Raw genomic sequence first — 18505 nt, 5'->3', positions numbered from 1 at the left:
ACTGAAAGATGAATTCCCCAGGTTGGTAGGTGCCCAGTATGTTACTGGAGATCAATGGAAAAATAACTCCAAAAAGCATGAAGAGATGGAGCCAAAGCAAAAACACTGCCCAACTGTGGATGTGACTGGTGATAGAAGCAAAGTCCAATGCTGTAAAGAGCAGTATTACATAGGAACATGGAATGTTGGGTCCATGAATCAAGACAAATTGGAAGTGGTCAAACAGGAGATGGCAAGAGCGAATGCTGACATTTTAGGAATCAGAGAACTAAAATGGACTGGAATGGGGGAATTTAACTCAGATGACCATTACATCTACTACTGTGGGGAAGAACCCCTTAGAAGAAATGGGGTAGCCATCATGGTCAACAAGAGTCCAAAATGCAGTACTTGGATGCAATCTCAAAAACGACAGAATGATCTCTGTTCATTTCCAAGACAAACCATTCAATATCACAGTAATCCAAGTCTATGCCCCAACGAGTAATGCTGAAGCTGAAGTTGAACACTTCTACGAAGACCTTCTAGAACTAACACCCCAAACAGATGTGCTTTTCATTATAGGGAACTGGAATACAGAAGTAGGAAGTCAAGAGATACCTGGAGTAAGAGGCAAATTTGGCCTTGGAGTATAGAAAGCAGCAGGACAAAGGTTAATAGAGTTTTTGCCAAGAGAATGCACTGGTCATAGCAAACACCCTCTTCGAATGGCACAAGAGAAGACTCTACACATGGACATCACCAGATGGTCAATACTGAAATCAGATTGATTACATTCTTTGCAGAAAGATGGGGAAGTTCTATACAGTCAGCATAAACAAGACTGGGAGCTGACTATGTCTTAGATGATTAACTCCTTATTGCCAAACTCAGACTTAAGTTGAAGAAAGTAGGGAAAACCATTAGACCATTCAGGTATCAAATCCCTTACAATTATACAGTGGAAGTGACAAATAGATTCAAGGGATTAGATCTGATAGACAGAGTGCCTGATGAAGTATAGACAGAGGTTTGTGACATTGTACAGGAGAGAGGAATCAAGACCATCCCCAAGAAAAAGAAATACAAAAAAGCAAAATGGCTGTCTGAGGAGGCCTTACAAATAGCTGTGAAAAGAAGAGAAGTGAAAAGCAAAGGAGAAAAGGAAAGATATACACATCTGAATGCAGAGTTCCAAAGAATAGCAAGGAGAGATAAGAAAGTCTTCCTCAGTGATCAGTGCAAAGAAAGAGGAAAACAATGGAATGGGAAAGACTAGAGATGTCTTCAAGAAAATTAGAGATACCAAAGGAACATTTCATGCAAAAACGTACAATAAAGGACAGAAATAGTATGGACCTAACAGAAGCGGAAGATATTAAGAAGAGGTGGCAAGAATACACAGAAGTATACAAAAAAGATTCTCATGACCCAGCTAAACATGATGGTGCAATACTCACCTAGAGCCAGACATCCTGGGATGCAAAGTCAAGTGGGCCTTAGGAAGCATCACTATAAAGTTAGTGGAGATGATGGAATTACAGCTGAGCTATTTCAAATCCTAAAAGATGATGCTGTGAAAGTGCTGTACTCAACATGCCGGCAAAATTGGAAAACTCAGCAGTGGCCACAGGACTGGAAAAGGTCAGTTTTCATTTTAATCCCAAAGAAAGGCAATGCCAAAGAATATTTAAACTACTGCACAATTGCGCTCATCTCACACACTAGTAAAGTAATGCTCAAAATTCTCCAAGCCAGGTTTCAACAGTATGTTAACCATGAACTTCCAGATGTTCAAGCTGGATTTAGAAAAGGCAGAGGGACCAGAGATCAAATTGCCGACATCCACTGGATCACTGAAAAAGCAAGAGGGTTCCAGAAAAACATCTATTTCTGCTTTATTGACTATCCAAAGCCTTTGACTGTTTGGATCACAATAAACTGTGGGAAATTTTGAAAGAGATGGGAATACCAGATTACCTGACCTGCCTTCTGAGAAATCTGTATGCAAGTCAGGAAGCAACAGTTAGAACTGGACATGGAACAACAGACTGGTTCTAAATAGGAAAAGGGGTATGTCAAAGCTGTATATTGTCACCCTGTTTATTTAACTTATATGCATAGTACATCATGAGAAATGCTGGGCTGAATGAAGCAGAAGCTAGAATCAAGATTGACGGGAGAAATATCAATAACCTCAGATATGCGGATGACACCAATGTTATGGCAGAAAGCAAAGAATAACTAAAGAGCCTCTTAATGAAAGGGAAGAGGAGAGCAAAAAAGTTGAATTAAAACTCAACATTCAGAAAACTAAGATTATAGCATCTAGTCCCATCACTTCATTGCAAATAGATGGTGAAGCATGAGAGACTTTATTTGGGGGGCTCCAAGATCACCGCAGATGGTGATTGCAAGCCATGAAATTAAAAGACACTTACTCCTGGGAAGAAAAGTTACGACCAACGTAGAAAGCATATTAAAAAGCAGAGCTATTACTTTGCCAACAAAGGTCTGTCTAGTCAAAGCTATGATTTTTCCAATAGTCACGTGTGGATGTGAGAGTTGGACTATAAAGAAATTAGTGCCAAAGAATTGATGCTTTTGAACTGTGGTGTTGAGAAGACTCTTGAGAGTCCCTTGGACTGCTAGCAGATCCAACCAGTCCATCCTAAAGGCAATCAGTCCTGAATATTCATTGGAAGGTCTGATGTTGAAGCTGAAACTCCAATACTTTGGCCACCTGATGTGAAGAACTGACTCACTGGAAAAGACACTGATGCTGGGAAAGATTGAAGGCAGGTGGAGAAGGGGACAACAGAGGAGGAGATGGTTGGATGGCATCACCGACTCAATGGACATGAGTTTGAGTAAGCTCCAGGAGTTGGTGATGGACAGGGAGGCCTGGGGTGCTGCAGTCCATGGGGTCGCAAAGAGTCAAGACATTACAGAGCGACTTAACTGAACTGAACAGCAGTTTTAAGACTATTTTGATGCTGCCTCTAAACAAAAACATAATATCTCAGAAGCACATTTGGAAGGCCTTATCATTTAAAATCTAAGACTGATTTATCTCTTCGAGCATCAGAAAGACCTATAATATTACTGATCAACTTATTAATATTTAAATATTTGTTTCAAAGGATGGGATTAATTTACAGCAGTCTTGACAAAAAGCAAGGAAAGCACAGGGATGAGGTAGAATTTGATCAAAATGGCTTACTTATCCTTAGAAATCAGCAGATCTGTTTTAATTACTAGATATTTTGATGTCATTGATTTTATTAAACGATGGAAACTGAGTGTATACAACTGATTTAACACCAAGGGTCAACACAATGAGTTTAATGCAAAATGTGAAGAATATTAACCACCCCCCCCCCAAACTCTCAGCAAGAACATCATTAAAGAATATTTGGTCTCTTCATCAATGTCTATTTAACAGACAAATTTTAAAATTAACTCTAAGTAAGAGTAAATACAAATATTTAGATTTTCCTAATATCATTCGCAGTTTTGAATACTTTTTCTCAAAGGAAACTTCAAAGCCAAAAGTGAAAGTGATAGGTGTTATTCACTCAGTTGTGTCTGACTCTTTGTGACCCCATGGACTGTAGCTCATCAAGCTCCTCTGTCCATGGAATGCTCCAAACAAGAAAAATGGAGTAGTTAGCCACTCCCTTCTCCAGGGATCTTCTCGACCCAGGGATGGGGACCAGGTCTCCTGCATTGCAGGAGGATTCTTTACGGTCTGAGAACTGGGAAAGCCCCCAAACTCAAAGGATTCATGTAATAATAGTGAAGAAGTAAAACGTTTATAGTGGCTGCTGCTGCTGCTGCTAGTCGCTTCAGTTGTGTCCAACTCTGTGCGACCCCATAGACGGCAGCCCACCAGGCTCCACCGTCCCTGGGATTCTCTAGGCAAGAACACTGGAGTGGGTTGCCATTTCCTTCTCCAATACACGAAAGTGAAAAGTGAAAGTGAAGTCACTCAGTCGTGTCCGAGTCTTCGAGACCCCACGGACTGCAGCCTACCAGGCTCCTCCGTCCATGGGATTTTTAGGCAAGAGTACTGGAGTGGGGTGCCATTGCCTTCTCCATTTATAGTGGAGTTGCCGTTTACGAGGACATCAGATTCCAAAGCTGGAATGTGAAAAAAAAAATCATGCATAGTCAACATAATTCTTTAAAATTCTTAAAGTACAATAGCCTCACCATATCTTAAGAAAACACTTTTCTTCCTGTATTGTTATAGCCTGCTGGGTCTTTAGGTACACAGTGCTTTAGAGCAGATTCTCAACAAAAACAAACAAAACAAAAAACACCTGAGACTGAGGCAAGGATGGGGATGTTAGTAGACTACTTTGAAGTAGGGGACAGGTCAGCAAGGGTGAGGAAAAGAAGCAAGTGGGGATATCAAACAATAAACAATGTGCATAGCTATTTCACAAGAACACCAAGACACACAAAATTCATTTAAGATGCTGTGTTTGAGAACCTGGAATTCACTAGATGGGATACAAGGGGAGAGAGGCTCTGGGATGGAGGATTCCACAGAAGGGAGAAAGTAGGCATCTACCTGGTTTCCTCCTTAGTCCTGTTCCCCAATACTATGGTTCATTCAGAGAGATTTAACTGTTCTAGATTTCCAAGATTTACTTTATCTAGCCCATCAGGAATTCAAATCCTAGTCCAGGGCCCAGAAGTGATGGGGGAAGCTATGGGCAGGTGGCTGTTTGGCTCAACTGCAAGGCAGAAGCCAAGGAAAGGACCCAGCATTCCCAAAGCAGGTGAAAAATCAATCTGTGGACTTCTCTGGTTGTACAGGCTTTAAGAATTCACCTGCCAACGCACAGGATATGAGTTCGATCCCTACCCTGGAAAGATTCCATATGCCACAGGGCAACTAAGCCCACGAGCTACAACTACTGAGCCCGCCTGCCTAGAGCTCATGCTCCAAAACAAGAGAAGCCAGCACACCCCAGCCTGAGAGTAGTCCCTGTGTGCAGCAATGAAGACCAAGTGAAGCCAAAGTAAATAACACAATAAAAATAAATTTAAAAAACCCAAAACTTAAAAAAAAAAAAATCAATCCCTGGTGGTATATTGATCCTGGAGGTTGGTAAATACCAAGACAATCTAGGGGAGGTCACAAGATATATGTCTAATAATTTGAAGAAGTTGGGTTTGCATTTAGACGTTTTACTAGATAAGAAAAAATATCTTCCTTAAATATTAAAAGACATATTCAATACTCTAAGAAATAATATATTTCAGAAGAAAGTAAAAACTAAGACAAATGAAGTAAAAAGAATGTCATGCCTCTTGTATTGTTTCTAAGGAGCCCAATTCATTAAGCTTGGTATGATGGCAAAATGTATAAAACCTGATCTTTCCCTTAATGCAACTGCAAATGTGCTCAGTTAACTGTACATATACTTCAATATCACCTTACCAATTATCTGGTAGGCATCAGGACTTTCTCTTATGGTCTCACTTAAGTTTCAAAGCAAATTCAGTAGGTCCCATTTTACAGAAAACTTGACAGAAAAACAAAGTAGAAAGTCAAACCTACCAAATCACAGAACAAGGACTAGAATAACTTTCTTTTATTATGCCATGTTATCCAAACCACTGAAAATCCAGTACCTATTTTAATAATTATCAACACTTGGAAAAAGAAATTTCTTCTAATCTCTAACAATAACATTCTTTAGGAGGACTTGTACTTGTCTTAGAAACCAGAATAGGCATCCACCACCACCAAGCAGGGGCTGAACAGGGAGGCGGGGGCTGCATTGCTTAGGGTAAGGACCAGGCCTGAATGCCCTGAGGGTAATCTGAGGGAGGTAACTGAGAGAGCAACCCAAACTGTGGGATAGCCAGAGAGAGAGAGAGAGAGAGAGAACTTTCCCGCAAAAAGCCCTAACCTAAAGCACTGCCGGGCCGCTCACAGAACAAAGGACTGAGCGAATACCAGAGGAGAGCAAGCTGGCTGGGGACTGGCCCATGCTCCACTGGAGGCAGAGAGGCAGGCAAGTGGCATCTGGGCCTCAAGAGACAGCATCCTCTACCAAACTGCAGGCAGGCTCCCAGTTGCTAATCAAGTCTTCCTGGATCCTGGACGGTTGACATCCTCCGGGAGGGTTGCAGCCAGAGGTCAGCTCCCCAGAGGAGACACAGGGCACACCTGAGATGCGTTCCCAGGAAACCGAGTAGGTGGGACAGGGGAGGTGATAAGATGCACCACACCTGGGGAGCGTGCGCTCGCTAAACACCTGGCTGCCTGAGCCGCTTGGACCTGGGAAGGGCACAAAACGCAGGCCCAACCAAGTCTGTGCCTTTGTGGAGTACCCGAGAATCTGAACCTGAGTGGCGTAGATATGGGAAGTGCACGCAAGCCGGGGCCCGCCATAGACAGTTCCCTGGCAGAGCAACCTGGAGCCTGAGCAGTGTAGACTGGGAAAGCACACACGCTGGGGGCAAACCCAGTATAGCTGACACTGTGAGCACTCCCCACACATGCCAGTGATATTTGTTTGCTGTGTTCCTCCCTCCCCATAGCACGACTGAACAAGTGAGCCTAAATAAGTGACCACCTTTGCCCCCTTGTGTCAGTGCGGAAATTAGACACTGAAGAGACTTGCAAACAGAAGAAGCCAAAATAAACAGAGGGAACCGCTTTGGATGTGACAGGTGCAACAGCTAAAACCCTGTAGTTAGCACTGAGTACATTGGAAGGGGCCTATAGATCTTGAGAAGTATAAGCTAGAACAAGGAACTATCTGAAACTGAACTGGTCCCACACTGCCTGCAACAGCTCCAGAGAAATTCATAGATATATTTTTACTATTATCATTTTTTAAATGTTTACTTATTAAAAATTCTAAGTATTCTATTACTTCTTTAATATTCATTTTTATAACCTACTATTACCTTGCAAAAAAAATACCTTTTTTAAAAGCAAACTTCATATATATCTTTTATAATTTTTGTGATTTTGTTTTTTAATGTATTTTTGAGAGTCTAACCTCAATTCTAGATTTTTAATCTTCATTTTTTGGTATTTGTTATTAATTTTGTACCTTTAAGAATCCAATCTTCAGTACCCATTTTTTACTTAGGAATGTGATTACTGGCTTGATTGCCCTCTCCCCCTTTTGACTCTTCTTTTTCTCCCCTAGGTCACCTCTATCTCCTCCCTCCCCCTTCTCTTCTCTACTTAACTGTGAATCTCTTTGGGTATTCCAGGCTGTGGAGAACACTTAGGGAACTGATTACTAACTAGATCTGTCTCTCTCCTTTTGACCCTGCTCTTCTCCTCCTGGTCACCTCTATCTCCTTCCTCCCTCTTCTTTTCTCTGTGTAATTCCATGAACCTCTCTGGGTGTTCCAGGCTGTGGAGAACACACAGGGATTTGATTACTGGCTAGATGGCTCTCTCCCCTTTTGATCCCCCCTCTTCTCCTCCTGGTCACCTCTATCTCCCTCCTCCCTCTTCTCTTCTCCATGTAACTCAGCAAACCTTTCTGGATGTCCCTCATTGTGGAGAATCTTTTGTCCATTAACCTAGATGTTTTATCATCAGTGCTGTATGGATGGAGAAGTCTTGAGGCTACTGTAAGAATAAGTCTGAAAACCAGAGATAGGAGGCTTAAGTCCCAAATCTGAGAAAACCAGAGAACCCCTGACTCCAGGGAACATTAATCGATAAGAGCTCATCCAAAAGCAGCCATACCTAACACTGAAACCATGCTCCACTCAAGAGCCAACAAGTTCCAGAGCAAGACATACCATGCAAATTTTCCAGCAAAGCAGGAACATAGCCCTGAGCTTTAATATACAGGCTGCCCAAAGTCACACCAAACCCCTAAACATCTCAAAACTCACTACTGGACACATCATTGCACTCCAGAGAGAAGAAATCCAGCTCCACCCACCAGAACACTGACACAAGCTTCCCTAACCAGGAAACCTTGATAAGCCACTCATCCATCCCCACCCAAACAGAGGAATTGCCACAATAAAGAAAACCACAAACTGCCAGAATACAGAAAGGCCACTCCAAACACAGAAATCTAAACAAGATGAAAAGGCAGAGAAATACTCAGCAGGTAAAGGAACATGATAAATGCCCACCAAACCAAACAAAGGAGGAGGCAATAGGGAGTCTACCTGAAAAAGAATTCAGAATAATGATAGTAGAAATGATCCAAAATCTTGAAAACAAAATGGACTTACAGATAAATAGCCTGGAAACAAGGATTGAGAAGATGCAAGAAAAGTTTAACAAGGACCAAGAAGAAATAAAAAAGAGTCAATCAATAATGAATAATGCAACAAATGAGATTAAAAATACTCTGGAGGGCAACAACAGTATAATACTGAGGCAGAAGATAAGATAAGTGAGGCAGAAGATAGAATGGTGGAAATAAATGAAGTTGAGAGGAAAAAAGAATTAAAAGAAATGAGGACAACCTCAGAGACCTCTGGGACAATGTTAAACACCCCAACATTTGAATCATAGGAGTCCCAGAAGAAGAAGACAAAGAGAAAGGCCATGAGAAAATACATGAGGAGATAATAGTTGAAAACTTCCCTAAAATGGGGAAGGTTGCCACCCAAGTCCAAGAAACCCAGAGAGCCCCAAACAGGATAAACCCAAGGTGAAACACCCCAAGACATATATTAACTAAATTAACAAAGATCAAACAAAGCAGCAAGGGAAAAACAACAAATAACACACAAGGGATTCCCATAAGAATAACAGCTGATCTTTCAATAGAAACTCTTCAGGCCTGGAGGGAACGGCAGGACATACTTTTAAGTATGTGATGAAAGAAAATAACCTACAGCCCAGATTACTGTACCTAGCAAGGATCTCACTCAGATATGAAGGAGAAATCAAAAGCTTTACAGACAAAAAATGTTGAGAGAATTCAGCACCACCAAATCAGCTCTCCAACAAATCTTAAAGGATCTTCTCTAGACAAGAAACACAGGAAAGATGTATAAACTTGAACCCCCCAAAAAACAAAATAAATGGCAATGGGATCATACTTATCAATAATTACCTTAAATGTAAATGGGTTGAATGCCCCAACCAAAAGACAAAGACTGGCTGAACGGATACAAAAACAAGATCCCTATATATGCTGTCTACAAGAGACCCACCTTAAACCTAGAGACGCATATGGACTGAAATGAAGGGCTGGAAAAAGATATTCCACGCAAATGGAGACCAAAAGAAAGCAGGAGTAGCAATACCCATATCAGATAAAATAGACATGAAATATAGGCTGTGAAAAGAGAAAAAGAAGGACACTACATAATGATCAAAGGATCACTCCAAGAAGAAGATATAACAATTATAAATATATACGCACCCAACATAGGAGTACTGCAATATGTGAGGCAAATGCTGACAAGTATGAAAGGAGAAATTAACAATAACACAATAATAGTGGGAGACTTTAATACCCCACTCACACCTATGTATAGATCAACTAAACAGAAAATTAGCAAGGAAACACAAACTTTAAATGATACAATGGACCAGTTAGACCGAATTGATATCCATAGGACATTTCACCCTAAAACAATGAATTTCACCTTTTTCTCAAGTGCACACAGAACCTTCTCCAAGATAGATCACATCCTGGGCCATAAATCTAGCCTTGGCAAATTCAAAAAAATTGAAATCATCTCAAGCATCTTTTCTTATCACAATGCAGTAAGATTAGATATCAACTACAGGAAAAAAACTATTAAAAATTCCAACATATGGAGGTTAAACAACACACTTCTGAATAACCAACAAATCACAGAAGAAACAAAAAAATAAATCAAAATATGTATAGAAACGAATGAAAATGAAAACATAACAACCCAAAACCTATAGCTTCAGTAAAAGCAGTGCTAAGGGAAGGTTCATAGCAATATAAGCCTACCTCAAGAAACAGGAGAGAAATCAAATAAATAACCTAACTCTACACCTAAAGCAACTAGAAAAGGAAGAAATGAAGCACCCCAGGGTTAGTAGAAGGAAAGAAATTCTAAACAATAGGGCAGAAATAAATGCAAAAGAAACAAAGGAGACCATAGCCAAAATCAACAAAGCCTAAAGCTGGTTCTTTCAGAAGATAAATAGACAAACCATTAGCCAGACTTATCAAGAAACAAAGGGAGGAGAATCAGATCAACAAAATTAGAAATGAAAATGGAGAGATCACAACAGACAACACAGAAATACAAAGGATCATAAAAGACTACTATCAGCAACTATATGCCAATAAAATGGACAACTTGGAAGAAATGGACAAATACTTAGAAAAGTATAACTTTCCAAAACTGAACCAGGAAGAAATAGAAAATCTTAACAGACCCATGACAAGCACAGAAATTGAAACTGTAATCAGAAATCTTCCAGCAAACAAAAGCCCAGGACCAGATGGCTTCACAGATGAATTCTACCAAAAATTTAGAGAAGAGCTAACACCTATCCTACTCAAACTCTTCCAGAAAATTGCAGAGCAAGGTAAACTTCCAAACTCATTCTATGAGGCCACCATCACCCTGATATCAAAACCTGACAAAGACGCAAAAAAAAAAAACAAAAAACAAAAGAAAACTACAGGCCAATATCACTGATGAACATAAATGCAAAAATCCTTAACAAAATTCTAGCAAACAGAATCCAACAACATGTTAAAAAGATCATACATCATGACCAAGTGGGCTTTATCCCAGGGATGCGAATCTTCAAGATTCGCAAATCAATCAATGTGATATACCACATTAACAAACAAAGATAAAAATCATATGATTATCTCAATAGATGCAGAGAAAGCCTTTGACAAAATTCAAGATCGATTTAAGATAAAAACCCTCCAGAAAGCAGGAATAGAAGGAACATACCTCAACATAATAAAAGCCATATGTGACAAACCCACAGCAAACATTATCCTCAATGGTGAAAAACTGAAAGCATTTCCCCTGAAGTCAGGAATAAGACAAGGGTACCACTACTATTCAACATAGTTTTCGAAGTTTTAGCCACAGCAATCAGAGAAGAGAAAGAAATAAAAGGAATCCAGATTGGAAAAGAAGAAGTAAAACTCTCACTGTTTGCAGATGACATGATCCTCTACATAGAAAACCCTAAAGACTCTACCAGAAAATTACTTGAGCTAATCGATGAATATAGTAAAGTTTCAGGATATAAAATTAACAAACAGAAATCCCTTGCATTCCTATACACTAACAATGAGAAAAACAGAAAGAGAAATTAAGGAAACAATTCCATTCACCATTGTAACAAAAAGAATAAAATACTTAGGAATAATTCTGCCTAAAGAAACAAAAGACCTATATATAGAAAACTATAACACACTGATGAAAGAAATCAAAGAGGACACTAATAGAGAAATATACCATGCTCATGGATTGGATGAATCAATACAGTGAAAATGAGTATACTACCAAAGCAATCTATAAACTCAATGCAATCCCTATCAAGCTACCAACAGTATCTTTCAGAGAATTAGAACAAATAATTTCACAATTTGTATGGAAATACAAAAAACCTCAAATAGCCAAAGCAATCTTGAGAAAGAAGAATGGAACTGGAGGAATCAACCTGCCTGACTTCAGGCTCTACTACAAAGCCACAGTCATCAAGACAGTATGGTACTGGCACAAAGACAGAAATATAGATCAATGGAACAAAATAGAAAGCCCAGAGATAAATCCACGCACCTATGGACACCTTATATTTGACAAAGAAGGCAAGAATATGCAATGGAGAAAAGACAGTCTCTTTAACAAGTGGTGCTGGGAAAACTGGTCAACCACTTGTAAAAGAATGAAACTAGAACACTTTCTAACACCACACACAAAAATAAACTTAAAATGGATCAAAGATCTAAACATAAGACCAGAAACTATAAAACTCCTATAGGAAAACAGGCAAAACACTCTCTGACGTATCATAGCAGGATCCTCTATCACCCAACTCCCAGAGTAATGGAAATAAAAGCAAAAATAAACAAATGGGACCTAATAAAACTCAAAAGCTTTTGCACAAGGAAGGAAACTATAAGCAAGGTGAAAATGGGAGAAAATAATAGGAAATGAAGCAACTGACAAAGAATTAATCTCAAAAATATACAAGCAACTCCTGCAGCTCAATTCTAGAAAAATAAATGACCCAATCAAAAAACGGCCCAAAGAACTAAATAGACATTTCTCCAAAGAAGACCTACGGATGGCTAACAAACACATGAAAAGATGCTCAACATCACTCATTATCAGAGAAATGCAAGTCAAAACCACGATGAGGTACCATCTCATCCCAGTCAGAATGGCTGCCATCCAAAAATCTGCAAACAATAAATGCTGGAGAGGGTGTGGAGAAAACAGAACCCTCTTACACTGTTCATGGGAATGCAAACTAGTACAGCCACTATGGAGAACAGTGTGGAGATTCCTTAAAAAACTGGAAATAGAACTGCCGTATGACCCAGCAATCCCACTTCTGGGCATACACACTGAGAACTGAAAGAGACACGTGTACCCCAATGTTCATCGCAGCACTGTTTATAATAGCCAGGACATGGAAGCAACCTAGATGTCCATCAGCAGATGAATGGATAAGAAAGCTATGGTACATATACACAATGGAGTATTACTCAGCCATTAAAAAGAACACATTTGAATCATTTCTAATGAGGTGGGTGAAACTGGAGCCGATTTTACAGAGTGAAGTAAGCCAGAAAGAAAAACACCAATACAGTATATTAACACATATATATGGAATTTAGAAAGATGGTAATGATAACCCTGTATGCGAGACAGCAAAAGAGACTCAGATGTACAGAACAGTCTTTTGGACTCTGAGGGAGAAAGCGATAATCTGAGAGAATAGCATTGAAACATGTATATTATGATATCTGAAACAGATCACCAGGCTAGGTTTGATGCCTGAGACAGGGTGCTCAAGGCTGGTACACTGGGATATCCCAGAGGGATGGGATGGGGAGGGAGGTGGGAGGGGAGTTTAGGATGGGGAACACATGTAAACCCATGGCTGATTCATGTTTATGTATGGCAAAAACCACTACAATATTGTAAAGTAATTAGCCTCCAAAAACAAAAAAAAAAAAAAAGAAAGAAAGAAAAAAAGAAAGCTATGGTACATTTACACAATGGACTATTACTCAGTTATTAAAAAGAACTCATTAGAATCAGTTCTAATGAGGTGGATGAAGCTGGAGCCTATTATACAGAGCAAAGTAAGTCAGAAAGAAAAACATCAATACAGTATATTGATGCATATATATGGAACTTAGAAAGATGGTGACGATGATCCTATATGTGAGACAGAAAAAGAGACACCGATGTAAAGAACAGACTTTTGGACTTTGTGGGAGAAGGCCAGGGTAGGATGATTTAAGAGAATAGCATTGAAACATGTATATTACCATATGTGAAATAGATTGCCAGTCCAGGTTCGATGCATGAGACAGGGTTCTCAGGGGATGACCCTGAGGGATAGGATGGTAAAGGAGAGGGGAGGCAGGATCAAGATGGGGAACACATGTACACCCATGGCTGATTCATGTGAATGTATGGCAAAAACTACTACAATATTGTAAAGTAATTAGCCTCCAATTAAAATAAATAAAAAAGAAAGACATCCCATGTTCATGGATTGGATGATTTAAAACCTAGCAATGCTAAGTCACTTCAGTCGTGTCTGACTCTGTGCAACCCCACAGACGGCAGCCCGCCAGGCTCCCCCGTCCCTGGGATTCTCCAGGCAAGAACACTGGAGTGGGTTGCCATTTCCTTCTCCAAGGCATGAAAGTGAAAAGTGAAAGTGAAGTCGCTCAGTCGTGTCCGACTCTTGGTGACTCCATGGACTGCAGCCACCAGGCTCCTCCATCCATGGGATTTTCTAGGCAAGGGTACTGGAGTGGGTTGCCAGTGCCTTCTCTGAACCTAGCAATAATACTCCCCAAATTGACCTACAGAGTCAACAGAATTCCTATCAAAATCCAAGCTGGCAATTTTTTTTTTTTAGAAATTTACAATATGACCCTAAATTATGGAAACGAAAGTGGCAATCTTGAAAAAGAACAAAGTTGGAAGATGGACACTATTTGAATTCAAAACTAACTAAAAAGTGACAGGAATCAAGACAGAGTGGTAACCACATAAGGATAGACATATATCAATGGAATAAAACTGAAAGTGTATAAATAAGCCCTAACAATATAGTTAACCAATTTCTGACAAGAGTGCCAAGACAATTCACTTTTCAGCAAATGGTACTAAGACAACTGCCCACCCACAGGCAAAAGAATGGAACTGGACTCCTTCCTTATACCACACAAAAACTAATTCCAAATTAGCTCCATAGATTTAAGTGTAAGAGTTAAAACAATGAAGCTCTTTTAAAAAATCTTAACAAGTTAGGCAAAACCTTAGATACAATACCAAAAGCATATGTAACAATAGAAAAATTAAATATATTGGACTTCATCAAAATTAAACATTTTCTGTTTGAAAGGATACAATTAAGAAAATGAGACGACAACTCATAGGAGAAAATATATGCATATCCCACATCTGATAAGGGACTAATATCTAAAATATACAAAGGACTCTTACAATTGAATCATAAAGACAAAAATCTAACTAAAAAGGGTCTGAGGATCTGAACAGACATTTTTCCAAAGATATACAAATGATCAATAAGCATATAAGAAAATATTCAATGTCATTAGTCATCAGAGAAATGCAAGTCAAAACCACAATGAGATACCACTTACCATGGAGACTCCAAAATTCCTCTTAAAGGGTAAATGTATAGATATGGAGAACAGGAAGGAGCCATACAAACACCAGAAACAAACTCATATATGCAGGAAAGTAATATGTGATTGAGTCGGTATTGTAAGCTAGCAAAGAGATGTACTACTCAATGAATGATCTGGTAACAATTACCTATCTATTTGAAGAAAAATCAAACTGGATCCATATGCAATACATACAAAAATAATTCTAGAGAAAGCAAAAACCTAAGCATAAAAAGTCTATAAATGTGACAAAAGAAAAATGTTATATTTTTATGATATATCACTATTAAGCAAGAGAACATAATTAATATTATTTAGAAATATTATTAAGACCTAAATCCTAATAAGCAAAAAGAGGAAGAGTTGATACATTAAATAAAAATTTTAAAAATTTATAAAGCACCATAAATAAAACTAAATGACAAACAACAGAATAGGAGAAAACGTTCGCAATGTTTATAACAGACAAAAGATTATTTTCCAGAAGACCTAAAGAACTCCCACAAAGCAGTAAGAGAGATGTACATAAAGAATCACTCTCAGGATGTACACTATAATTCTGTTTAAATACCAAAAGTTGACAACCTCAGCCTTCATCAATTGAGGTAGAGCTAAGTTAGAATAAATTCCCATTATCTAACAGTTAAAAGAATGAGGTATATAGATCTTTTGACATTAAAAGTTCTAGTGTTACCATAAAAACAATCAAGCTTCACACTATACACACCTTGATCCCATTCATATTTTAAAATAGATTTATGGCTGTGTTCAAAAAGGATACACACCCGGCTACTAATTTTCTCTCTAGAGAGGAGAGGTTGGAATGGGAGGATATTTTTAATTCAATATACCTCTACACTGTTTGAGTATTTTACAATGATAATATTACCTAGTCAACTAAATTTAATAACCTGTAACTGGAATTACATGTGAAAACATAGTAATTAAGAGTCACCTAGAAGTCTAGTATCCAGAACACCAATCGTATATTACTGGTATATTTTCTTCCAGCTTTATGATTGTAGATTTCTTAAAAATATCACCTTGTATCTAAAATTTACAGCCTTTAATGAGGATTTCCCCTTTGGAAAAAAAATCCTCCTCATCTACTGACCATCTCATTCTACTGACCATACAATGTATACATTGTATTCGCCTAAGTTATTAAGAAAAGTATTTCAATTGTCCTTAAATGGCAGACTTTCTACCAATGATTTTTATTAACATTTATGGACTATAGTCACTGACCTAACTGTGGTCACAGGAACTGAACTAACTACTTTTTTCTTATCCTAAATAAGGGAACTTCAAAATAAACCACTTCTGCATCTTTGGACTCAATCAGATAAATGAGTACAGCACTTAGTACTATACTCAATAAACACTGTACTCTCTAAGATTACAAAGGAGATAGTTGTTTTAGGTGGAACTTTTCTCCACAGAAGACTAAATATCTTGCAACCCTGTAGTCACTATGATCTAAACTAGAGTTTATATTTAGAGTCATTCTGAAGATTGTACTATTACTAGTTCCACGCAGCTGAATGAGTCTGTAAATTAATGGAGTGGATAAGCAGATATACTATTAAAAAAAAAAAAACTTGATGACAGTTTCTCAGAGCTTTAAACTGCGAATGTTCTTTCTCTTTCCTTATAAGTGGAAGAAATGCGTTTGATATCAGAAATACTGATAGGAAAGCTAAAAGCAAAGTCTCTGGTTTTCAAGATCATATTTTGTGTATTAATGATTAAACACCTTTGAGGAATAACAGGGAAAATATAAAGCTTTATGAAAAGTTCTTGTGCCTAGTGATATAGCACCTACCAAGGAGATTAGTTTATTTCTAATCTATTCCTAGAAAACAAATGTAGCTGAAGTTACATTTTTCTGTCACTGACATATTCCACTTGTTACTTTCCACCCATTAGCAATGATTCATAAAAAATTACATACTATATCAAATTAATTCCCTCTTTTTCTAATCAGTTTTTACAACTGATTTTTAAATGTTTTTAGTGAAAGTAATACTAATTCCCAGAATTTTAAATAAAGTTGTTTGAAACATTAAAAATTATGGTTTCGTAAAAAGGCATAGCTTCCTTCTCAAAAATTGGTATTTATTTCTCCAATATAAACTGGTTGACTTCTTAGTCCGAAATATGCTTCTACATCGCAATAATTTTAGGCAATTGTAAAGGAAAAGGGGACAAGTGATGAAACTAACAGCAAAAGTTCACCAACTTACTGAAAGCAATTTGGCCCAAATACAGTGGCAAGATTGTGAACATTCATGCGGTTCTGCACATGGTGCTTGGCTACTTTACTCAAGAACTGGCAGAGGTACTTGAGAAGGCAGTAGTGGGTATCTGGCAGCTCTTCTATTAAGGCTCTTAAATTACTCTCTTCAGCATCATTTCTCTCATCTGGAAAAAAAAAAAGAAGAAAAATTGTTCTCAGGTTTATTTTACAGTAGTAGAAAAGATACACAAGTACAATACATCCCAACATTTAATTCAGAAATCATTCCCAGGGACTGAGATGTGACATTATAAAGAGGTATTTCTGCTTTTTCTTTGATCCTCAAGCATTTGATTTTAATTTTCAAGAATAACTGACTTATTCAAGACATCCTAAAAACCACAAGCTTTTTATTCAGTGAATAAAATAGGTTGGTATTTCAATTCTGTGTTTTCTTGCCACAAATTAAGATAATGGCTGGACTTTTATCCATAGCAGATCTTCCATTTCATTTTTGCCTTCACTTCAGTTCAGTCCATTCGTTCAGTCGTGTCCAACTCTTTGCAAACCCATGAATCGCAGCACTCCAGGCCTCCCTGTCCATCACCATCTCCCAGAGTTCACTCAGACTCACGTCCATGGAGTCAGTGATGCCATCCAGCCATCTCATCCTCTGTTGTCCCTTTCTCCTCCTGCCCCCATTCCAAAGCATCAGAGTCTTTTCCAATGAGTCAACTCTTCCCATGAGGTGGCCAAAGTACTGGAGTTTCAGCTTTAGCATCATTCCTTCCAAAGAACACCCAGGGCTGATCTCCTTCAGAATGGACTGATTGGATCACCTTGCAGTCCAAGGGACTCTCAAGAGTCTTCTCCAACACCACAGTTCAAAAGCATCAATTCTTCGGCGCTCAGCCTTCTTCACAGTCCAACTCTCATATCCATACATGACCACAGGAAAAACCATAGCCTTGACTAGACGGACCTTAGTCGGCAAAGTAATGTCTATGCTTTTGAATATACTATTTAGGTTGGTCATAGCTTTTCTTCCAAAGAGTAAGCATCGTTTAATTTCATGGCTGCAGTCACCATCTGCAGTGATTTTGGAGGCCAAAAAATAAAGTCTGACACTATTTCTACTGTTTCCCCATCTATTTCCCATGAAGTGATGGGACCGGATGCCATGATCTTCGTTTTCTGAATGTTGCGCTTTAAGCCAACTTTTTCACTCTCCTCTTTCACTTTCATCAAGAGGCTTTTAGCTCCTCTTCACTTTCTGCCATAAGGGTGGTGTCATCTGCATACTAAGGTTATTGATATTTCTCCCGGCAATCTTGATTCCAGGTTGTGCTTCTTCCAGTCCAGTGTTTCTCATGATGTATTCTGCATATAAGCTAAATAAGCAGGGTGACAATATACAGCCTTGACG

The 18505-nt window shown here is 38.6% G+C and overlaps 1 protein-coding gene across 4 annotated transcripts in view; it reads right to left on the bottom strand.

The window, feature by feature from the left end:
* The window catches only part of FAM13A (family with sequence similarity 13 member A), a 342045-nt gene that overhangs the window by 259934 nt on the left and 63606 nt on the right, over positions 1–18505 (bottom strand). For all 4 annotated transcript variants that reach the window (XM_013964541.2, XM_005681435.3, XM_005681436.3 and 1 more), the window contains exon 4: positions 17087–17264. In XM_013964541.2, coding sequence (XP_013819995.2) covers positions 17087–17264 — 178 coding nt within the window. The remainder of the gene's footprint in view (positions 1–17086; positions 17265–18505) is intronic.

This window comes from Capra hircus, chromosome 6 (assembly GCF_001704415.2).
Source record: "Capra hircus breed San Clemente chromosome 6, ASM170441v1, whole genome shotgun sequence".
Taxonomy (NCBI): Eukaryota; Metazoa; Chordata; class Mammalia; order Artiodactyla; family Bovidae; genus Capra; species Capra hircus.
Note: the sequence above shows the minus strand (reverse complement) of the source record. Positions and strands in the feature narration are given on the sequence as shown.